This window comes from Schistosoma haematobium, chromosome 4 (assembly GCF_000699445.3).
Source record: "Schistosoma haematobium chromosome 4, whole genome shotgun sequence".
Taxonomy (NCBI): domain Eukaryota; kingdom Metazoa; phylum Platyhelminthes; class Trematoda; order Strigeidida; family Schistosomatidae; genus Schistosoma; species Schistosoma haematobium.
Window position 1 is genome coordinate 13,299,788 of NC_067199.1, and position 24,275 is coordinate 13,324,062.

The following is a 24,275-nucleotide window of genomic DNA, read 5'->3' on the forward strand; positions in this document are numbered from 1 at the left end:
CCTTAAATCACTTACTTAATATTCAGTAGTTCTTGTTTATTATATCTGTTAGTTGATGATATTGTGTGATTATTATATTTTGGATGATACGCGTTCCATCTCTAGTATGATTAAACTTTTGAGAAATTTCATACAAGAACAAAATCTCTTCAGCGGACTATGGTTTCAACGACTGAGTGGTTGAAGTTAGTCCATTACTTAAAACTGTATCGATTTACACATCAACTAGAAATGCTAATGCTATTCATTGTGTAATAGATGTATATGTTACTTCAATTCTATCTAGTTCTTGAAATCGACACTCTTGAAACAAACAAGTCGCGGTAAAATTGAGTTAAGACTCCCCAAATAACTAACTAAATATATTGAACTGGTTATAAAAAAGTGTTAACACATACGGTTTCAATGCCATAAAAACTTAAAAAAGAACATACCAAAAGTGTTTGGATCATTTTGTATTCAAACCTTAACATACATAGACTTTCTTGTATAAAAATACTAATTCACCGGTTAAATTTATAAATGCTTCTAAATTTTTTGACAGAAATGTGTTACGCGGTTGATTTAAAACAACCTTTCTAGTGTTATAGGAAACTGATAGAAGACTAGTACCTAAATTGATTAAATCCTCAATTACATAAAAATTAATATCTTCTTTGTATGTTTTAAGTTTTACTTATGGTAAACAACCCTGATAATATTGATTTGAATCCTCATGTTTAATAGATGGTATCTGTAAAGTCATTCTTCTTACCTTATTGATTATGTGGTTCTTTGTTTTCTGGTTTGAATCTTTTTATTTCTTAAAAATATATTTCAAATAATTAATTTATGATCATATAACTGGTTCGAAGTGTATTGCGTTAGTCATTTCATGTTTATTTAAAGATGTAGATCTCATTATTACTCTATCTAAATACAAGTAATCATATATTGAAGCAGATAATCAATTATACTTGATACGTGTATTTATAAAACAAATAATGTTTTAGTCATATTTAGTAAATAAATCAGTTGTAATCATCGAAAAACATAGATTTTCGCTAAACTATTCGTTAACTAGAATAGTTAATGACTAGGTTTGTATTTATGAAGTCCTGAAAGTTTTCAGTCTAAATGAAACGACTTATCATCATTGACTAACATTCATGGAATGAATTAGAACAAAATTTCATAATAGTTTAAATAAAACTCTTATTATTTTTATACCATCTTTTAGATACAATTTGTTGTATTTATATAATCTGATTAAAATAATTTATTAATTCAGTGTTTTCTGCTACATACATTTTTATCAGAATGAGGATTTGTGAAAATTGTACTAATTTTAAAGTTGAATTAATGAATCGATCTAAGCCAGACCACTGTTGAAGACGTAAAAGCACTGAATGACTGTTTCGTTCTAGTATGGGACTCCTCAGCAGTGCTCATTCACGATCTCATGCGCGTGGCTCGAACCCAGGACCGGTGGACTTACGCACGAACATAATCTCTAAACCCCTGAGGCGGCATCCAACAGTGTAAATTTCTGATTTCAACCGATCCACGATCGTGCTTAACCCCACATCCATTGTGTGAGGTGGAAAACTGTCTCATACTTGACACGGATAGGACTCCATTGGTCACGGATTCGTACTAGATATCCAGGAAATCCATCTTGAAGCTAGTCATTATTGAGCACATGAATACTATCAGAATTGGTTGCGGATCGATTGAAGTTAGACATTAACAATGTTGTATGTCGACTTAGTGATTTAGAGATTAAGTACTCACACGCAAGACTGAAAGCCCTGGGTTCGAGCACCGCATGAGGAATCGTGGATGAGCACTGCTGAGTAGTCCCATAATAAAACAAAACAGTCATTCAGTGCTTTTAAGTTTTCAACGATGGTCTAGCTTAAATTGACTCATGAATCCAGTAATTAAAAACATACATGTTTATGAGGAAGTTATATTTAATAAATGAACAAAACAAATTAAACGGTTCTACATATCTATAGAAATTATTCATTATATCACTTATACGATCTGACTTTGAACTGTAAACATCAAAAATTTAAAAACAACTACAACTGATGAGAATAAATTTTAATATTTTGAAATTAATTTGCCCGCTATTATTTAAAATCAATAGGGAATTTAATTAGTGAATAGATTTTTAATATTCCTGTTGGATTATTACAGTAAGAAAAAGCTGATTGTTTACAAATGTTATCATTATACAATCCAGGTTGTTTTGTTAAAATGAATTAATCTTTGTGTGTTCTAAATGTAAATATCTGACTGAGAACAATACTATCATTTATATATATATATATATATATATATATATATATATATATATATATATATAATTTGGTATACTATTTATGAGTAAACAGTTGTGCTGTCTATATATTTCTATAATTTCTAGAGTTTATCATATGTTCAGTAATGTCAGTGTAAAATTGAAGGATAAAATGTAATATATAATTTCATACACATAGTTCCCTTTATCATTTTGAAAACAGCAAGAACAAAGATTCTAGCAGAACAGCATGAATTCATTTAATTTCGTAGGTTCTCGTCAGCCGCTCACAACCTGTCATATTTGAAATGATAATTACGTAATGGGTTTAAATTACTTACACGAAAGAGTTAGGTTGGAAGTTATATCGAAAACATATTCGTATAGTATAACAAGGGTGTTACCGCTAACGGTATTTATAAATTTATGTATAGCAAGGGTGTAAATAAAATTAGTAGACGGAATATTCTAAATGTATACCTTATGTGAGAGTACGTTCTACAACATTGATTGTGACAACAGTTCAAACGGCCAGAAACAAGTGATTATATGATGAATAAATATTGATAGGAATATAGTGAGTAGAGCTCAGTTGATAAAATAAGATTATTGATTTGGCAGGTAGTTGAAATAAAACTCAATGATGTAATAAATGCAGTAAACAGTTTATAGAAAAAGAATTTAACATGCAGCGAAAGAGTATTTGTCACCAAGGCAAGGAAAGATTAATAACTTTTTTTTTGAACACATTAATCAGGTTTTTGGCGTCTGATAACAACTGCTTCATCAAACTTCAGACGACTGGAGACTGGCTGCTTACTAATCACCTTGAGTGATTGTAGGGTATCGACCTGATGTCCTGTATCAAGGAGATGTTTGGTGATTGCACTATTTAGAGTCTTTCTTCCTCTTGTTCTGAGGCTTTTTGGAACATGTTAAAAAAGTCTGAGATATGCCCTCCTTTTGGCCAATGTAGCTGCTTTGGCAGTTACACGTAAATTTATAAATACAATTGGCGGTAACATGAAAAGGATGCTTATCAACCTTTGAGTTATTGAACATGTTGTTTTGTACAGAATCAGAAGTTTGGCCGCCGGATAAGTTCTGGCTAGTGCAGCATTCAGTCTCCTGTTGATTGTGTTTGCAACATCATCACCTTTGAAGTTAAGATTTATAGTTATTGGTTTTTTATTGACCGTAATTACTTTATTATTGTTTTCTTTGCGCTTTTTATATTTGTCAATAAACTTTGCGGGTAAAAGTTCTCTCGTAGGCATTTTTCCATGTTCATCAATTCTTCTTCCAGTTTGTCAGTGGTACATATCCTTTCTGTTCCATAAAATAGTGCTTTAAGTAATGCCTTCTTGTAACTGAGTGAACAAAAACTATTAAAATTCAGGTAAAGACATTCCAAGAACTTTTTTGATAAAGCGAACGTTGGACTGTTCCGTCTCTCCTACGTTTTATAGCAACATCAAGAAAGTGGAACATGTCATTCTGTTCGCGTTTTATAGTAAATTGTATGTTAGAATGAGCGTTATTGAAGAGTTTTAGCAGGCGGATTGCATGCTGTTTATTGTTACAGACAATAAACGTGTCATCAACATATCTGGAATTGTAATTTATCTGCTCATGGTTTTTTATGTTTGTGTGGCCATGTGCCCTATTATTATACAACGTAATCATACCGCCAATTAGAGAATAGTGATATGTCATTGAGACCAATGATGTATAAAATCTGTACGAACAGTCTAGAATTGTTTTCGGTTCTTCTTCCAGCCTAGCACTACCTGTTAAGTTCAGAACACCGATCTCAGCCTCCGTAATATGAATCCTTATATTTCAAACATACTGGGTTCATATACCAACCAAATAGACCATATCACACCATAAAATAAAAAATAACATTTATACAAGATCTAGTCAAAAGTGGCTGTGAATATGAGAGACCGTAATAAATAGACTGGGCATAACTCAAGAACAGTAAATCATATAATAATAGTCTATGATTCATAATAAAGCTTCTAATAAGAGGAACATGAATATGCATAGTTTAGCTACTTACTAATTATTTAATAAAACTTATATGTATCGTATTGGTCCATAATTAGTTCTCAAGAGTAACCATTCATAACTGTCGTCGAGATATAATGGTTTGTTTATATAAATAGAAAATGTATACATTGGAATAGTGCTGTAGTTGAACTTAATAAATGGGAAAACCGTTAAACAATTTAAAAACATTTACTCTTCAGCAGGAATGCAAGAAAATTATTCAATGTAGTTTTACATATTTACTCGATTGTAATAAATTCACTGATCAACAGGTTGATTTTAAGGTTGCTTATAGAATTTATCTAAATCAATCAAGCTTTCTTCATATTCAACTACTTAAAGCAGTAGAAGCTCTTGTCCTCCAAGAAATAAAAGCTGATCTATGTGCACAAAAAAATGTATTTTATCGTTCTTTTTACCGTATAACGGAATAACATAAGCCAAATACGAGAATGGATGCTTGAATACGTATATTTTGTACACTCGATAATCGGAACAGACAATCAGAGAATGAAGTGAAGAAGAGAGAGCAGAGAGAAATTACGCACTGTGGAGAAGCCATGTGAGCCAAATCCATTTAATCAAGCGTTAATTAATATTTATAGTTAAACGAAAATAAAGTTATGTGATGAGTAGGATAAGTGTACACACCTACGCTCATATAAAAATAGCCAGTGTTGATAAGTGAACAATTAACAAAGTCGAAACGTGACTCACAATAAATGGATAAATTGGACTGTCCAGAAGCTAGAATAAGTTATGTAGGCTTAACATAGTAACTGACACTACAATTGCTTGAGATATCAATGTTTTTCATTTAACCCATGTAATGTCATTAATTATTGAGACAAAAACATTTTAGTTGCATTACTCCATTCAAATAACAATTCATTGTTAATTTCCTTTCGTCCTTTTATTTACACACCATCTTTTATTGCTATTATTTACACCACATAATCTAACATCTAACAACTGAATACAGAATCATGTTTAATCTTTATAGTAAAATTATATGTCTAGGTTTATTTTGACGCAACTTAATGAATTGATTTAATGTCACATTTGAGGCTGTATTTTATGATTGTTCTTAATGTATACAGCTAAAATGTATTCATAAATGCACATCGATTTTTATCAGTAGTTGATATAGTAACATAAATATTTAAACAATGATTTCTTCTCACTTGGCATTATTTTGCCTGTATCCTACCATTGAGGTTTAAGACTGTAATTAATCAGTCTATTATTGTCATATGTGCATACTGTGCGTATGCCTCGATATTGCCTTGATTCACAAGCTTTCATAAGCAAAGATGGATAGTGGCTAGCAGTGGAATCCAGGACGTACGTTTCGTCCTATTTGGGACACACCAGCTGGATGTACTTGCATCTCAGAGTTGATGTTCACTTTGGGACTCGGACCCAGTACCATTCGCTTCAAACGCCATCGCATTATCCACTCAGTTACTGAGTCCTGATAGCCACTTGCTTGTGCAATGAGGTGAATTTAAATTCACATAGTGTTGTTTTGCTTAGGACGAAACGCGCGTCTTGGATTCCATTGTTAGTCACTATCCTTCTTTGCCTATAATGATTTCTTCTGTTCTTAACAATCATTTTCTATCATTAGAGATATAAATTTATTAATTTACGTACTCTCTATTTACCAAATAAGTATGAAAGAATATTTTACGGTTAAATTGTGAAATGTTTAATAATTATTTAAATAAATATAAATATTATGATTTAGTTTTATGAATATAGTCAAAGATAAAATGAGTTAAAGTTTGCTTTGGTTGACTTTTTCAAAGTGTTTTCAAATGTTTAATATGCTTTTATGTTCATTATTTATCAGTGAATTAGAATCCTTACCGTTGTGATTAATTTTCCTTTTTTTTCAAAAACACGAGATTCAATGAACGGATCTATGTACGTTATGTATCATAATATTGTAATCTTTCAGTGACATCGTCTTGTTTAGTCACGGATTATATTTCCTCACGGAGTTAATCCTTAAAAGTGTATAGGGTGAGAGTATAATTTATGAATGACCTTGGAGGGACGCTTTAGTGACCTTGAGAATAATCACCTAATAACTAGGACCAAATGAGGGTTGTTAACCAATGTGAAGAATTAGAATTATGATTTACAGTTGATGGTTAAGATTAGGAATTAGATTTAAGGTTTCCATCACGAACTGACATTAGTTCTAATGCCAAAACTCTATTTAGTCAAATGGATGAGTGAATTTCGTGCCAAAATCCAATACCTATTATCTTATATCTGATTTGTTCATCCATAAATTATAGTCTCATCGTGTACAGTTTGATGATAAATTTATTGAAACAAGATCCTTTCGCCGAATTTCATGTTTTTATCTCTTAAATGAAAACTATAAATTTAATATTCTTTTAACAATATAGATTCAGTTTAAGAAAATGTATCTTTGACCTTATTATATTATTAGGCATGTCAATCAGTTGAGGTGAGTTCATGTCGGATTAAAAGTATGCGTGTGGTCGCTGACTCCTAGAGACTCTTAGCTTCATGCCCTTACCAATTACTGACTATCGTCTACGTTCCGCAATGACAGAAAAATCTAATGTATGTTGTCCTCTGTGCTGTATTTCACAATCTGGAAAACTTCTCGTAAAGTGAATTCAAAAGAAATTGTTTACTCACTAGATTATATGAAACATTTGAGACTAGAAATATTTTATTTTAAAATATCTGCTAGAATGTATGTTCCATTTAAAAAGAGTCGTCAATGGTTTAACGGGAAAAACGTTTAGCTATATTTGAGATGAATTTCGAAGATGTTTTGGACACTATCGACACCAATAGTACAATTATAGTGATTTATACGTACCATTATGAAAAAAATAATTTGATGTGCACTACCTTTGCGTATTTAAACTTTTTACAAAATTATGATGTAATTTAATGAGACCCAAATGAAACAAGTTTATTATCCATACTAATTAACATTGGATGAAATTAGTGGTCTACATTTTAAGAGTTCGCATGCGAGATTGAAGGTCCTGGGTTCAGATCCCGAGTATGAGATTGTGGATACGTACTGCTGAGAAGTAACATACTTGAACGAAACAGCCGTTCAGTGCTTCCAGGTTTTCAACGATGGTCTAACAACAATCGATTCATGATCTCAATCAAAAATAATCTCCATATTATTTGTTCGTAAAAGTCAATAACAGTTAATAAGTGTAAAAATGTATCACATTTGTATGCTATTCTTTATGACTAAATTTTATAATAATTAGGAATATTTGAATTTTGAGCCCAAATTATCGATACATTTTTCTTACCAATATCAGACTCTATGTTATGAGATTATGTCAGGCTTTTTATCACGTGATTTATCCATCAATCAAAATACGACTTATACAATCTTAGCACTGTGTCAAACCAATGACTTTCGACCGGTATGAGCAGCCAAGCGTCCTTATTGGTCCTATGTCCACCTAGCTCGTTCACTTGAGTCCAAAACACCAATACCAGCTTCCACTAAGCGAACCGAATCGAATCAAATATTTCAGACATACTGGGTTTATATATCAAACAAACAGACCGCAACGCACCATAAAATAGGAAGTAACATTTGTTCACAATAAAGCCAAAAAGTGACTGTGAACGTGGGAGGCAGTAGTCAATAAACTGAACATAGCCTAAGAACAGTAAATCGTACAATAATAAATTATAAGTCAAAATAAAGCTTGTAATAAGAGGAATATAGATATACATAATCTAATTATTGAATAGCTATACCATAAGAGTATATAGATAATATTAGTGAATTAACATGTCTCAGAAGTTACTCGTGATTTAATCTTCGCTCGGATATTACATTCTATATGACTGATTTTTCATTGGAATATATATACATATAGTTATACTTACCTGTTGTTGTATTATATACAGTATATTGTCCAAAATTGGATAGTTGAGCAGATTGATGTATTGAATTTTTATCAATTTCGTTATTATTTGTTGTATTCACAATAGTACCAGATACATTAGGATTTGTTGTATGAATAAATGGTGGAATATTTGTAGAATTGAATGGATATGCTGAAAATGTAATCAATGGAATATTAGATAATGCTGAATAATTAGTCAGATCCAAATTTGGAATGGTTATATTTTTTAAATTTAACATGTGTTGTTGTATATCACATGGTGAAGTACCGTTATTATTATTATTATTGCTGTTATTAATACTTTGATATACAGGAGTTTTATGATTTATTAATGCATTTTGAATTCCTCCAATATTTGAAAAATTAGCTTGACTATCAGAGAATTGAGCATTTGTTATGTTAGGAATGATGTTAATCTCAGGTTTCTCTGATTGGTAACTGAAATAATTATAGTAATATTAAAATAAAAAGGAAATAAGCATTTGAACAAAGGTAAAACAAATTGTTTAACAAGGGAGCTTTTACAGAATGGTCACATTTTTTTGACGTAGATTAAAACCATATTTAATAAGACTGTGAAGCAAATATATTGTTAATCGAAGTATGAAGAACAAATCGATTTATTCTACGGAATGACCATCTTTTTTAAAAACAGAGAGCTGACTCTCATTATTATAGAACAATCATTTCACATTATAAAACATAGTTTCTTATTGTATTCTTAAATACTTACTTTTTAAACATGAATAGAACCGGTGATCCCGACACAATCGGTTCTGTGGTACAATTTCTTCCCGATAATCCTTAGACTTTGTATATCATTCTTCCTGATAACAGTTATTAAATAACTCTCAGTAGTGTGCACATCTTAGAAGACAATACGAAACGTTGATTACAGCTCAAATCACGAAGCGACAAACACACGAAGTGAATATGAATGGATGTGGGAGGAAAAATTAATCCATAGAATTTAAGAGGCATATATATGTAGGAAAGTGACTACGCCGTCAAGTGACTTAAGCAACCAGAACTTAAGCTGATAAAAAGCATATGTGTGTTGACTGTAACACGTAACCAACCATACCTGCTCATACAAGCATGATAATAATAATAATAATGCAGAGACGGAGACAGATTGTTGGTGGCCTAATAACACTGTCAATTAAATAAGTTAATTGAAGGGCATGACAAAATTGAACGTATACAGATTCTATACTGTTAGCAGTTAAAAGAAGATATGTTTTTATTTTACTAAGGATTCACAAAAACAAGTTTCACTTATCCACTATGCAAGATATGTATTCAAAATAACTACAACTGGAGTCTGTTTACCATACTTATCAAAGTTCAGTAAATTTGAAATGATATGAATATCTCGGGAATTAAGTTTAAGAGGAGATATATTTACATATCTTACATACTTGATCAAAAACCAATGTTGTCATAAGACTGAGATTTAAAATAAACGTTTTGACAACAAAGATTTATGAAACTAGAAAGTATATGACTTAAAGTTATTACAAGTTTAAAAATAAATGTCTTTTGGAGTGTTCATCACTATAAATTCATGTTCTTGTTATGGACTAATTGTGGAAAGGTTTCAACCATGTTTGAAGAATAATGCATTGTAAATTATTGAACATTTCAAAAGGATGCTTAATATCCCATTTATCTCACTTTATGAGATAATAATACCCTATTTGATTCACAGCAGTTCTCCAAATAATACTGCTCTCAATGACAGTTGTCTCAATAATTAATTGAATCTGTGTTGATCGATGTTTTAGTGTGGTATTTTGATTTGTTTTTACTATAAATGTTTATGGAGATTGCTAACATACATAGTTTATATCATAGATTGATCTTGGATCATCGCTGGAAACCAGTAATTACTTAAAAGCTATTTCAACTCCTTAAGAAACTTCTCATCACTGTGTACCTACTATTCAACCGAGGATTGAATTCATGACCTGTAGACAAGCGCTTAAATTCTAGATCACTGAGTCGGTGTCTATTAGTTTACATATTTAACACTAATGGTTGTCTAACTACGATCAGTCCATAATATAAACTATGAAATTGTGCTTTTTACTGAATTCGTTGACTAGATATTTCTGATACGAACAATTTCATAATACCAAATTGAAATAAGTGAGTTAATACACAGTATGAGCATATTTTTTCACATCATCATTGAAATGATACTTCATCATTGCTAAACAATTAATTTCCTTTCCAAAGAACAGTTTATGATTTTCGATTTTTTTCTTTTATAACTATCTCTTTCCTCTGTGTCTCAATGTTTCCAGTTGGGAAAGTATTTGACAGATTTTTTTTTAAAAATAAAACTGTCTCCTATATATGCAAATCTATGTACAAAAAAAATAAAATTTCATTTTTTGGGGGGTAGTTTTTCTAATGTGAAATTTACACATTCATTCTAGTTTGTACTTATCGTTGTGGAAATTCTAGAAAAACTTCAGTTCTATTTTGTGTAACAATACTGGTTACAAAATAAATTGACTGATTGAAAATAGTAATGTTGAATAGATATCCTAGGAAATGTATTCATAAAAAATATGTTTAGTGAAATAGTTGATTTTAAAACTGTGCAATAACTCAAGTCGGATGGTGATTAGCAGTGGAATTCAATACGCTCATTTCGTCCTAGTTGGTCTACATCAAATGGCTGTACTTGGATTTTAGAATTGATATTAACAAAGGGACTCGAAGCTGACGCCAACGCGTTTTCTACTTGGTTACTGAGTCCAGATAGCCACTGGGTTGTACAATGGGGCAAATATTGTTTTATCTGTATTAGTTGTTTGAATCTTCGATCAGTCTGTTTTGACTCATTTGTATCCTGAGTGGATTGCCTCTAATATTACCGTCCTGGACTGTTTCTTATGTTTTATCTAAAACAGTTAATATATATCTGTAGTCCATCGTTATATTTTCCTGTGATATCGTTATATTTTGAATAATTTATGTTTGCAAACTGTTAAATCTTTGAGTTGTTATCTATTGCATTACCTCAGCAAATACATGCAAAGTTCGTTTTTACACAATTCAATGCAGTATTATTAAGTACAATAGATAAAAACCATTCAAGCTCATTTTCAAGCCAATAATATACACATACTCATCTATTTTACAACAGTTTGTTGTAATTTAAAGTAATCAGTCCCTTTGATAAATTCGGATAAGGTGATAAGAAGACAAAGATTATTAGAGCTACATGATATTTTAGCATAAAACATTTTGAACAATCTGGTCACATTCCTACTTTAATGTGTAAATTGTTCGAAATGTATTACTCAAATATATTATATAGTTCTGATAATCTTTGCCTTCTTATTACACTATTTAAGTTTGTTGTAAACTTATATAGAAAACGTTATCAATAGTTCTATTTGACATTTAAAATCTACCTATTAGTTTATGTAGTGAAGTAATTAAATGGAGAGATATTTCTACTATATGGTTACAGTGAACGTCACCCATTCTGACAAGGGAAAGAGACAAGTATATGTTTTAATTGATGCAAATGAAATATCAGATGACGTTTTACAAAAAGTCACTAGAAACACTTACTTTTTAGCCAATTCTATAGCCGATAAACTTAAAAGGAGTGGATTGTTATCCGTTGGCGGTACAAAAGGGATTACAGTTTGATTAGTCAGCGTTCCCCTTGTAACATTATCAAGTAGTAATGCAGGTATTGGAGTATCTTGATTAGGAGTTCCAGCGAACCAGCATGTATAAGGCCATAAAGGATTGTTTGCTGTTGGAGTGACAACGGGACCGTTCAACTTGTTAGCATTTTGTAAAACATTCCTCACTGATATATGTTGTCCACTATTTATTACTTGAGTTTTATCTGTTGGTGTTATACAACTTATACTAACTGGATGTAATTCTTCAGATATATATTTCTTCGCTGGTAAGTCTAGTATCAAATTATTTTGTCTTGATGGAGATGTAAGCCAAGAACCTTGAGGTTTCAACAGAATTCCATTTCGGTCATCATTCATATTATGATTTAGAGTAGGAACAAACATAGCAGATGATAGACGCTTTGCCTGTAATGAAGAAATACAAATATTAAAAAAATATGATTAAACTTCAATCGCTATATTTTTGTCGGTGAAAAAAGTTGATTTCTCCATTTTGAAATAAAAGTGGATGCTATTGCATTAGAGATAGTCGAGTTTCAATGTTAATCCAGTATTCGATCGATATGACCTGAATAACTTTTATCGTTCAAAGAATGGGTTTACTTTTTCTTTCAGAATGTATACTTGGAATATAAATTTCTTCGAAAAATAGTTTTCTGGTTATATCATATGTTTGTTTAAAAAAAACAGTTTCAACACTTGTATATTACTGAATTAAAGTTCTATTATATAGAAATGGTTTAGTTAACAAGTTATAATAAAAACGATGGAACAATTGAAGCGAAACGATAATAATTCATTTCATTGCATAAATTCTTGTCCGTGAAATGTATAAGTTGGATTGACATATGATGTAAGATCATATGACTAAAGATAATGAATGCTTGTAGTTGTAACAATTATAATCGAAGTTACCACTTATCACAGGATCATAAGATCAAAATTAGGAAAAATTATAACAAAGAGTGGGATAAGAATTATCTACTACCTCGAGGTTAAAAGCACAGGTACATTACAACGGATTACTTCAAAGGTTATAAGAAACAGTTCAACACTGAAAATTTAAAATAATGTCTTCTTTTAGTTCAACGGTAAAAATAATGTTTGTTAATGAGCTATTCAGGTATATTTCTGTGCTACAGGACTCTAGTCTTACATTCTAAAAAATATTTTGTAATTTGGTTAAGCAAAAGTCTGGTTAATTTATCAGCACTTTGAAATTGACTAATGTCATCTCTACATAGAATGTTAGTCATATTAATGGTAGGATTTATTAGCATCATATAAGAAAGCAATGAAATCATTACACTAGGAGACTATATTTAACAGAAATACAAATTTTGTTAAGTTATTGAAAATCAAGCATAAATATATTGATTAATACTGTGCAACTATCTATGTCACTTGATTCATTCTGACATGAAACACTAAATTTGTATTCCTTCGTTAAGCAGTAGGAGTTTGATCTGTTAACAGGAGCTTGTAATTATTCAAGTTGAAAGTTTCAAGTTTGTAACATAAAATTAGGAATAAAAACGTATTGTTAAACAAATTCATATGGATAAGTGGTAACAAAGATGTGTTAATTTATAGTATTCATTCATTACTTGTGATTCGACAAATTATTGAGTTCCGAATCCATTTAGGTTAGCTGGGAATTATCACTATGTGGATTTGTGGAGATTGTGGTATTTTGACAGTTGAATTCAGGAGTCAATCTAAGCTAGATCACCACTGAATATCTAGAAGCACTGGACGGTCGCTTTGCAGTGGATGCTCATCGATGAAGAGCCTCATACTAGGTTGAAACGGCCGTTCAGTTCTTCCAGGTGTTCAAAGGTGGTCTAGCTTAGATGGACTTATTAATTCAACTACTGAAAATTGCTTAAAAACGCTTGTTTAGCTTTGAATACTTATTATATATATAGACAGGTTATATAATTTCGTAGCTATTTTCCAATTCGGCAAGATCATAATTTATAGACAACCTTTGAGTAATCCTAAAGTGACCTTGAGAGTGTCCACTTAACAACCAGGACCAAATGAGGGATATAAACTATCATGAGGAATTAGAATTATGATTTACAGTTGATGGTTAAGGTTAGGAATTACATTTAGGGTTTTCATCACGAACTGACATCAGCTCTAATGCCAAAACTCTATTTGGTCAAATGGATGAGTGAATTTCGCTCCAAAATCCAAGACCTATTATCTTATCTGGTTTGTTCCTAAATTATAGTCTCACCTCCAATTCTTCTCTTCAACTAATAGCATTATCACTGAGTGAAATCATGAATCAATTGAAGCTAGACCACCATGGAAAACCTGAAAGCACCGGCCGGCCGTTTCGTCCTAGTATGGGACTCTTCAGCAGTGCGCACCCACGATCCCACACCCCGCGAGATTGGGACCCAGGACCTAACCTGTCTATGTATATATAATAAGTATTCAAAGCTAAACAAGCGTTTTTAAGCAATTTCCAGTAGTTGAATTAATAAGTCCATCTAAGCTAGACCACCTTTGAAAACCTGGGAGCACTGAGCGGCCGTTTCAACCTAGTATGAGGCTCTTTATCATGATTTCAATCAGTGAACTTTCTAAAATCTCTAAAAAAACCTGATAATAATCACCTGCTCACTAGTGACTGACTTCAGGAGATACTTCTGGAGTTCTAGTGAGAAGCCGTGACCATTGGAGTTCAACCAGGTCTGTTGTGAGATATCAACTCACTGAAGACAATGGTGTACGGTGGCGCAACTTCGTGGGTTGGTTGAAGTTAGACATTAACACCATTGGATACCGGCTCAATGGTCTAGTTGGCTAAGCGTCTGGCACGGGACTGGCAGACCCTCGGTTCGAGTCTCGCGGGACCGTGGATGCGCTGTCCTGAGGAGTCCCATATTAGGACGAAACGACTGTCCAGTGCTTCCGGGTTTTCCATGCTGGTCTAGCTTCAATTGACTCATGATTTCAATCAGTGAAATTTCTAAAATCTTCACAAAACCCCTTCTTTTAATTGGGAATAGTTAATAGTTGTTTTTTTAATTGATTTATCAATATTTATATTAGTTACTATTATCATATAGTACTTTAAAGGCAATTAAATTGCTGATAAGGTCTCTGAATGAATATATGCGTAGGCGGTAAGCAGTGTTTAGGCATACATATTTCATACAAGCACAACAATAATAAAGGCACAATAAGTTGTTAAAGTACGGATGACTCTATCGGCTAAATAAGTTAACAAAAGGGCTTGACTGGATTAAATGAGAACAAACTCAATTGCACGTGAGGTGCTATAACATAATCCTAATACAACCAACATTGTTAATCTTAGTAGACTGTTGTTAGACAAATGAAACATATTTCAGTCATATTTATTTCATTTTTATATCATACATTTTCACTACATAGGTCCATAAATAACGAGTACTTAAAGTAATTTGCACTAAAAAAGTATTTTAACTAATCAGTTAACAATAAAACAACTTTTTACTAAAGTGGATTTACAGTCCAAAAAAAACCCACATTAGTATTTAATACGCTCGCAATTCTTTAAATGGAATTAATTTTGTAAATGTGTTAGTCAATCTTAAGAATCATTTATAAACAAATGCTAAATTATAAATTTCTCCATTCATCTACTTAAAACAAAAAAAAAGATTTGGAAATATAGTAAATTCTTTGATAGTTTAGTCCTATTTCACCACAGAAGTTTCAATTCAATATTGAGTTTCATTTTCAACGTTTGAAATAACCATAATCTATTTACGCGCTGGGCATCTTTAAATATATTTCTTAAGCATCTTCAAGTGATAAAGATACTGTCGAAGCTTTTTATCATTTTAATAAATATTTGAATATCAGAAGGGGTTTTGTGGAGATTTTACAAATTTCACTGATTGAAATCACGAGGCAATTGAAGCTAGACCAACATGGAAAACCTGGAAGCACTGGACGGCCGTTTCGTCCTAGTATGGAACTCCTCAGTAGTAAGCATCCACGATCCCTCCCCTCGCGAGACTCGAACCCAGGACCTACCGGTCTCACTCCAGGCGCTTAACCAACTAGACCACTGAGCAGGCATCCAATGGTATTAATGTCTAACTTCATCCAATCCACGAAGTTGCGCCACCGTACACCATTGTCTTCAATGAGCTGATATCTCACAACAGATCTGATTGAAATCCACTGGTAACGGCTTCTCACTAGAACTCCAGAAGTATCTCTTAAAGTCAGTCACTAGTGAGCAGATGATGATTATCAGAAGGGGTTGGTCATTAACACCATTGGATGCCGGATCAGTGGTTTAGTCGGTTAAGCGCCTGGCGCGAGACTGATAGGTCCTGGGTTCGAATCCCGCGGGGTGCGGGATCGTGGACGCGCACTGCTGAGGAGTCCCATACTAGGAGGAAACGGCCGTCCAGTGCTTTTGGGTTTTCCATGGTGGTCTAGCTTCAATTAACTCATGATTTCAATTTGTGAAATTTCTAAAATATCCACAAAACCCCTTTAATAATAACATTATGTTATTAATTTATATGAAACAAAACTTTTAAAATCGGTCAAAAGATTTAGATTTCACTATTGCTGTATAAAATCCAAAGAAGAAACAAAAAACAATCGCTGATTGAAGTTGATAGTTTTAAGTAACAACGTGAAAACAAAAAAAACAAAGAAAAATTATTGACTGCAATAATTTTCACAGATTGAAATCATGAGTCAATTGAAGCTAGACCACCATGGAAAACCCGAAAGCACTGGACGGCCGTTTCGTCCCAGTATGGGACTCCTCAACAGTGCGCATCCACGATCCCGCACCCCGCGGGATTCGAACCCAGGACCTACTGGCTTCGCGCGCGAGCACTTAACCATTAGACCACTGAGCCGGCATCCAACGGTGTTAATGTCTAACTTCAACCAATCCACGAAGTTGCGCCACCATATACCATTGTCTTCAGTGAGCTGATATCTCACAACAGACTTGGTTGTACTCCACTGGTCACGGCTTCCCACTAGAACTCCAGAAGTATCTCTTGAAGTCAGTCACTAGTGAGCCGTTCAGTGTTTCCACGTTTTCAATGGTGGTCTAGATTCAACTGACTCATGATTTCAATCTGTGAAAATTTCTAAAATCTCCACAAACCCCTTCTGAAATGATTTTGTTAAATTATATAACTATGACAACTTCATCAGATTAGATTCACATTGAAATTTGTTTATTCGCATTAAAATCAAGTGTGTTTTTTAAAAAAACAATAAGGTAGAAATATTATAGACAATATAGACGAGTAATTGAAAATTGATCGAGATCACATCTACATTGTTTGTTAAAGCTCAAAGAAAAGGAAAACAAAGAAACATAGTCATCATTTCATACGTATAAGAATTGACAGACAATTAAAAAGTATGAAAATTAAAAAATATATTTATAATAAAAGAAAAAAATAACGTTGTATCACACCAAACGTTTTCTTTTCTTTTTTTAATTTTTGTTGTTTTGTTTGTCTTTTTTTTCATTTATACAAATTGAATTTATATGGAAGACTTAGACAACTTGACATGAAAATCAAATTATTAAATATATAGAAATTTTAATTATGTTCAATAGGAAAAAGTTTATTTTCTGAATGTGTACAATATTTCGCACTCTTTTCAAAATCGAAAGGAAATTTTTTTTCTGTTTTCTTTTCGTAAGGAAATAGGAGTATTTCAGTGTGATATGTGTATGATGAGTTGTTGTTGTTTTTTCTTCGAAATAAAGGATACTTTAAATTCATTTGGTGTTGCTTTACTTGTATCTTCCCATTGTTATTTAAGACAAATTGATCAGTCTCTTGTTGGCATATGGGCATCTTGTACAGATTGCCTTGATATAGCCTTAGTTCACAAGATTTTTAAGCAAAGATGGATAGTGGCTAGCAGTGGAAACTAAGACGCACGTTTCGTCCTATTTGGGACTCGTCAGATAGATGTACCTTCTATCAGGACTCAGTGGCTAAGTGGATAAGGTGATGGCGTTTGAAGCGAAGTGTATTAGGTTCGATTCCCAAAGTAAACATCCTGGATTCCACTGCTAGCCACTATCCATCTTTGCTTATAAAGGATACTTTGTTTTCAAGAAAAGTATCATTACAAACGAATATTTAAACCTTTTTTAATTTCCTATCTAATTATTGACCTGCAATAAATGATAGAAAAAGATTTTATGAAACTTTTTGTTTTAAAACAATTAAAAAACTGATTTATTATTAGGATGACTAGGAAGTTTTCGATGTGTTTTTCATTTATTGCAATATTTTAAAAAAATTATTGCTTTACATTTAAAAACCGAGTTTATACGAAACGTTTCACAGTATAGGTTAATATATTATTTAGAGAATAACGAACTTATTTTCTATATATATGAATTCACTTACTAATCCTTGTTTATTGGTAAAGGTTGGTTCTTTACCCCATGAACATTTACAGGCTTGATCACCGACAATTTTACCATGCATTGTAACAATTGCTTGAGTAGCAGCCACATGTGAATCGAATCTTTTAAAAGATGAATAGAGGAGATTCAAACACATTATGTAGATATTAAGATGTTTATTAGTATAGCTAAGTACTTTCACAGATCAAAATCACATTTTGTAGCACATAATCTTATGAACGCTGAAGCTTAGTGAACTATCGATTAAACATTGAAAAATAATTTTTGTGAAAAATTTCATAGCAACCTTTGAACTGACAGCTGGAAGAGGTATTTCGTGTAAAAGTCTTTTAACAGAGCTGAAATATTATACTCACACAATAAGATAAATGAAGAATTGGCTATTTTTTAGAAATAATCTTATTAAAAAACTGGTATCTAAAAAAATTTACAACGTAATATAGAATATAACATTCTGAACATAAACAATAAGCTATTGTTTGCACGAAAACCAGTATATATCCCTCTCTGTCTAATGGAGATGAGATTATGATTTTATGATGGAATCACGGCTGTAATCCAAAGATTTTTTCTTGCTGCTCGAACCGTTTCGCTATGCAACACCCCAGTGTATGCTATGTCATTCAAGAGTAGATCAACATCATCCATGGATTTACATGTTTGTGATTTAGCAAATATCTAGAGAGGACGGAAAGAACGGATTTTATAGGCGTGTTCTTAGGAACCTATTGTTGGACGGCAGTAAAATCGTCAAAAGTGCAATTTTCAGACATCTTTGAATAGTAAAAAAAGAGTGCAGCCAAGTAGTGCATTTAGAATAATTAACAAACTATAATCATCACTTTACTTTGTTTTACAGTGGCAACCGCTTACAGACATTGTTATTACAAACGCACCAATATATGCACATCTACTTGTAGTTATTTTAATGTTTTCTCATGGGTTTTTCATTAGAGTAAATAAATGGGTAATGCTTTGATTTCAATGTGCTATTAATGTAGTTTTTGAACGGTTAAAACAAACTACGTTTATGATTTTCATTTTGATATTAATTAAGATCAAAATTCACAGAACAAAATTCATTGTCAATCTACTACTTCAAATCAAACTTTATTGATTAAACAAAGTTCAATGTAAAACAGAAATTATGAAAATTATACACAGTAGTCAGGGAAATCTTACAAAACATTTACTCTTAGAAATAGTTATCCTATTTATGTCTTCGTATTTTATTTTTCTACTTTATTTCGCGGAACAAAAAGGCGCTTATCTTGTACCTCTCTAAAAAGGTATGTGCTTTAAAAGAAAAAGATGTTTCTTTCACTAATCAAATTCATTTCAAGGTATTCAACTGTAATTAGAGTAATTCATTGAAACTGGGATTTCAAGTTACCCATTATAGTTAAGTTATTTGTAGTGATTGATTCAATTTCAAAATAAACTTTATTGTCATCTAATATGAAATAGATAGCCAATAAACATAAACATATACTGGAGTAGGGAATTAAGTAATTCATCGTTTCCCCCAATATCGAACCTACAGAGTATTAATTATAACAATGAACCCTATATCAATCCGTTGATCATTGCCAAAGTGATAAAAAATGTAAAACAATTAGTCCGTTTGATAAATGTCGACAACGTAATTAGAAGACGAAGATTATCAGAACAATGTGATATATTAGCTCAATACATTTCGAACAATCTGATCACACATATACTTGTTAAGAGCATTTATATATAAAAATAAATGGTGAACTAGACTGGAAACGGGGTAAGAGGAGATAAGGATAATGATAAGAGTAATAATAATAATGTGAACACAATTCAAAACCTAATCCCTCTGGATAATAAGTCAATATTACCAAGGTAGGTTTAAGGTAAGAACAAACTGTTTTTGAACACACAAAGGGGGTTTGAATTTTCGCATGTATTTATACTTTGTCAGATAAAATAATGATAGATTCATATATTGGTTCCTCTCTATAAATAACTGTTATTTTTATATTTTTTGTTGGAACTTCTCTAAATGTTAAACAGAATGAAAAAACTTTTCCATACAGATAATCATTCAAGAAAAAAAGAATCTGATCATCCAAGTCATAAAACTTTTTTTTGTCCATTAACAAAACGAAATCAAATAGAATGAAACTCTTGACTGGAAATAAACTACATATAAATCAGGTTAAAAGAGCATATATGGACGAAATGGGTTTTATATTTCTATAAAATATAATCGTTCGAATATTATTATAACATTATTATTGTTACAAATTTATTTTTAAAAAATCACTCATCAACTAAGTAGTAAATTATGTTTTAATGACCTACATTCAAATTGACCTCATTAAAATGATCAATGGTTTCAATTAGGGTGTCTTTTTTTATTTCTTATTGAATTATGTTCCATATAACAAATATGTTTCGTTTTTTTATTTATTTATTTATTTATAGAAATACACATTATCACAACTAATGTAAGTGAAGTGTAAAGTTGAAATGAATCATTTATGAATACTTACCTGATAAATGAAAAACCTTTGTTCTTAAATATCCTAATTTCTTTGATTTCACCAAATTGTTTAAATGAATCTTGAAGAAGTTTCTCTATGAAAAAATGAAGAATATAATATGAAATAAATTTTATTATATTAAATTGTTAAAATAATCCATAGTGTCACTGAATACTTACTTACTTACTTACGCCTGTTACTCTTCGTAAAGGAGCATAGGCCGCTCACCAGCATTCTCCATCCAACCCTGTCCTGGGCAATCCTTTCTAGCTCCGTCCAGTTGTAATTCATCCTTTTCATATCTGCTTCTATTATCCGACGCAATGTGTTCTTTGGCCTTCCTCTTTTCCGCTTCCCTTCAGAATTCCAAGTTAGGGCTTGCCTCGTGATGCAGTTTGACGATTTGCGTAATGTATGTCCTATCCATTTCCATCGTCTTTTCCTAATTTCTTCTTCAGCTGGAAGTTAGTTTGTTCTCTCCCACAGAAGGCTATTGCTGATGGTATCCGGCCAATGGATGTTGAGTATCTTGCGTAGACAACCATTTATAAATACTTGTACTTTCTTGATTGTGGTTGTTGTAGTTCTCCAAGTTTCAGCTCCATACAATAGAACTGCCTTGACGTTCGTATTGAAGATTCTTACTTTGATATTGGTTGAAAGTTGTTTTGAGTTCCATATGTTCTTCAATTGTAGGAATGCGACCCTTGCTTTGCCGATCCTCGCCTTTACGTCTGCATCTGAACCTCCTTGTTCATCGATGATGAGAAAAAGAGAATTCAGGGAAGAAAATTTTCTTTTTGACGAGATCATTTACTGAAGCTGTACATACGCGTATGTATATACTAGTTCTATACAGGAGCATTTAATTAATTTCAGGAGGGGTTTTGTGGAGACTGTAGTAATTTCAACAGTTTGGATCATGAGTCAGTTGAAGCTAGACCACCATGGAAAACCTGGATTAGTTGAGGTTAGACATTAACACCGTTGGATGTCATCCCGCTCAGTAGTCTAGTTGGTTAAGCGCTTGTGCACGAGACTGATAGGTTCTGCGTTCACATCCCGCGAGGCGGGGGTGTGGATGCGCATTGCTGAGGAGTCCCACAATAGGACGAAACGGCCATCCAGTGCTTCCAGGTTTTCCACGGTGGTCTAGCTTCAATTGACTCATGATCTTAACCGTTGAAACTTATTTAACTGTGGGCACATCGCTCCAAAAGATTTTTCTTTTAAAGCAATCTACAGAGTCAAAGGAACTGGATCAAAGAGGTGTCGAATCAATATTTTATGCACTGCTGAGGCATTAGCAATCCACGAACTCAGTCCTGGACTTTACGTGCGGAAACGATTCGTCCAACCACTCATCCTTTCTTGGCTCTAATTCCCTTAATCGGTATGTTTCTGGGTCTTTTATCTCACGTGCTTCTGCATTTTCGTTTGATTATTATCGAATTTTTTAAAATTACTATTTTTCATTTTCAGGTCTAATCAGTTCTTGTTATTACCTTATACAAGTTTTGTTGATTATTATTCAGTCTATTATTATGACCTTTGTGCTTGTCGCTTTTCTTCATATCTGTCAATTGGACTATTATCTGACCCATAAATTATTTTCTTCCTTACCCCTTGATTAGTACGTAACCTCGTTTGCTATTTAGTCTCGAATCCATTTTTGTGATGCAATCTTTTCTATCCTCCTATAGACATATATTTTCCACATATAACTATATATACGAATGGTACAGCTTAAGTAAATGATTTCGTCGAAAAGAAAATTTTCTTCACTGAATTCTCTTCTACTTATGTAAAATTGTCTATATTATGTTTTAAAATTCCAGTTATCATACATTTTAATTTACTAGTTTAATAATGTTTTATTTCTGTCCATTGTAAAATATAAGATTGTCTGATTATTAACATCATTTTAATCAGTTCTGAAATTGCTTTAGTGTAATCTCAAGTTTCATTGGTCATATTAAATTAATGTGATATTACACGCAGATATATTGTTGTACCTATGTTGATAAATGGTTGACTATTTATCTATACTTGAGAGAGTTGTAACAAATGAACTACAATATACATTCATGAAATTTTAACCATGACGTAGTAAAAAGGTTATAATACTAGATTACGTAATACGAATAATAACAGTAACAATAGATTTAGTGAATAGAATAAGATGATTAAAATGTCATAGAGGTGTAAAACATAAATATGGTGGTATGATGAGCATTTACGAATAAAATAATGAGAATATAAGACATAAGTAAAGGTGGAATGCAGTAATAATAATAATAATAATAATAATAATAATAATAATAATAGGATAATCAAAATAATTAAGGTCAAGGTGACGATAACGATAAGACGTACTTCTTTTGTACGCATAGTTCTGGTTCAAGCTCCTGGATGGTAAGAGCTTCGGCTATTTTTAAGAGTTGGATACGAAGAAATCTGGGTAGATTTGAATGAGTTATATGAACAACCTTAAAGTCAATTTTCGGATCTGTAGAATGGTTACAGTCGATTAGGTGTTCAAGTATAGAACTCCTATAACTGCTTTCCTTTCACCCTTATAGAATCAAGCTGGGATATGTTCTTTATCCATAAAAGATAAGCTTCCGCGTCTGGTCGCCTCTATGTGCATCTACCAGTTCACCTGCTCTTGTGGAGCAAGGCACATTGACCGTAGCCAGCGCTCGCTTTCAACTCGGATACGGAAACACGTCCCAGTTTGGTTATATAAGGGTGAAAGGAAAGCAGTTATAGGAGTTCTATACTTGAACACCTAATCGACTGTAACCATTCTACAGATCCGAAAATTGACTTTAAGGTTGTTCATATAACTCATTCAAATCTACCCAGATTTCTTCGTATCCAACTCTTAAAAAATAGCCGAAGCTCTTACCATCCAGGAGCTTGAACCAGAACTATGCGTACAAAAGAAGTATGTCTTATCGTTATCGTCACCTTGACCTTAATTATTTTGATTATCCTATTATTATTATTATTATTATTATTATTATTATTATTATTATTATTACTGCATTCCACCTTTACTTATGTCTTATATTCTCATTATTTTATTCGTAAATGCTCATCATATCACCATATTTGTTTTTTACACCTCTATGACATTTTAATCATCTTATTCTATTCACTAAATCTATTGTTATTGTTATTATTCGTATTACGTAAACTAGTATTATATTCTTGAAATTTACCAATTCAGTTGTTTTACTATAACAGTTAGGAACAGACCATTATGCTCAGTTAGTATTATTTTGAAGATAAAACATATCAAATGTTAATAGTTTCATACGTTAACTATCTAACTGGATTCAATAAATGACAATTAAATTT

At 32.1% G+C, this 24,275-nt stretch overlaps 1 protein-coding gene across 1 annotated transcript in view; it reads right to left on the reverse strand.

The window, feature by feature from the left end:
• The window catches only part of TIAL1 (Nucleolysin TIAR), a 97,431-nt gene that overhangs the window by 1,233 nt on the left and 71,923 nt on the right, over positions 1 to 24,275 (reverse strand). The window contains exons 7-10 of the mRNA XM_051215720.1: positions 20,919 to 21,003; positions 18,377 to 18,497; positions 11,875 to 12,362; positions 8,261 to 8,718 (exon numbers count right to left, since the gene is read on the reverse strand). Coding sequence (XP_051066251.1) covers positions 8,261 to 8,718; positions 11,875 to 12,362; positions 18,377 to 18,497; positions 20,919 to 21,003 — 1,152 coding nt within the window. The remainder of the gene's footprint in view (positions 1 to 8,260; positions 8,719 to 11,874; positions 12,363 to 18,376; positions 18,498 to 20,918; positions 21,004 to 24,275) is intronic.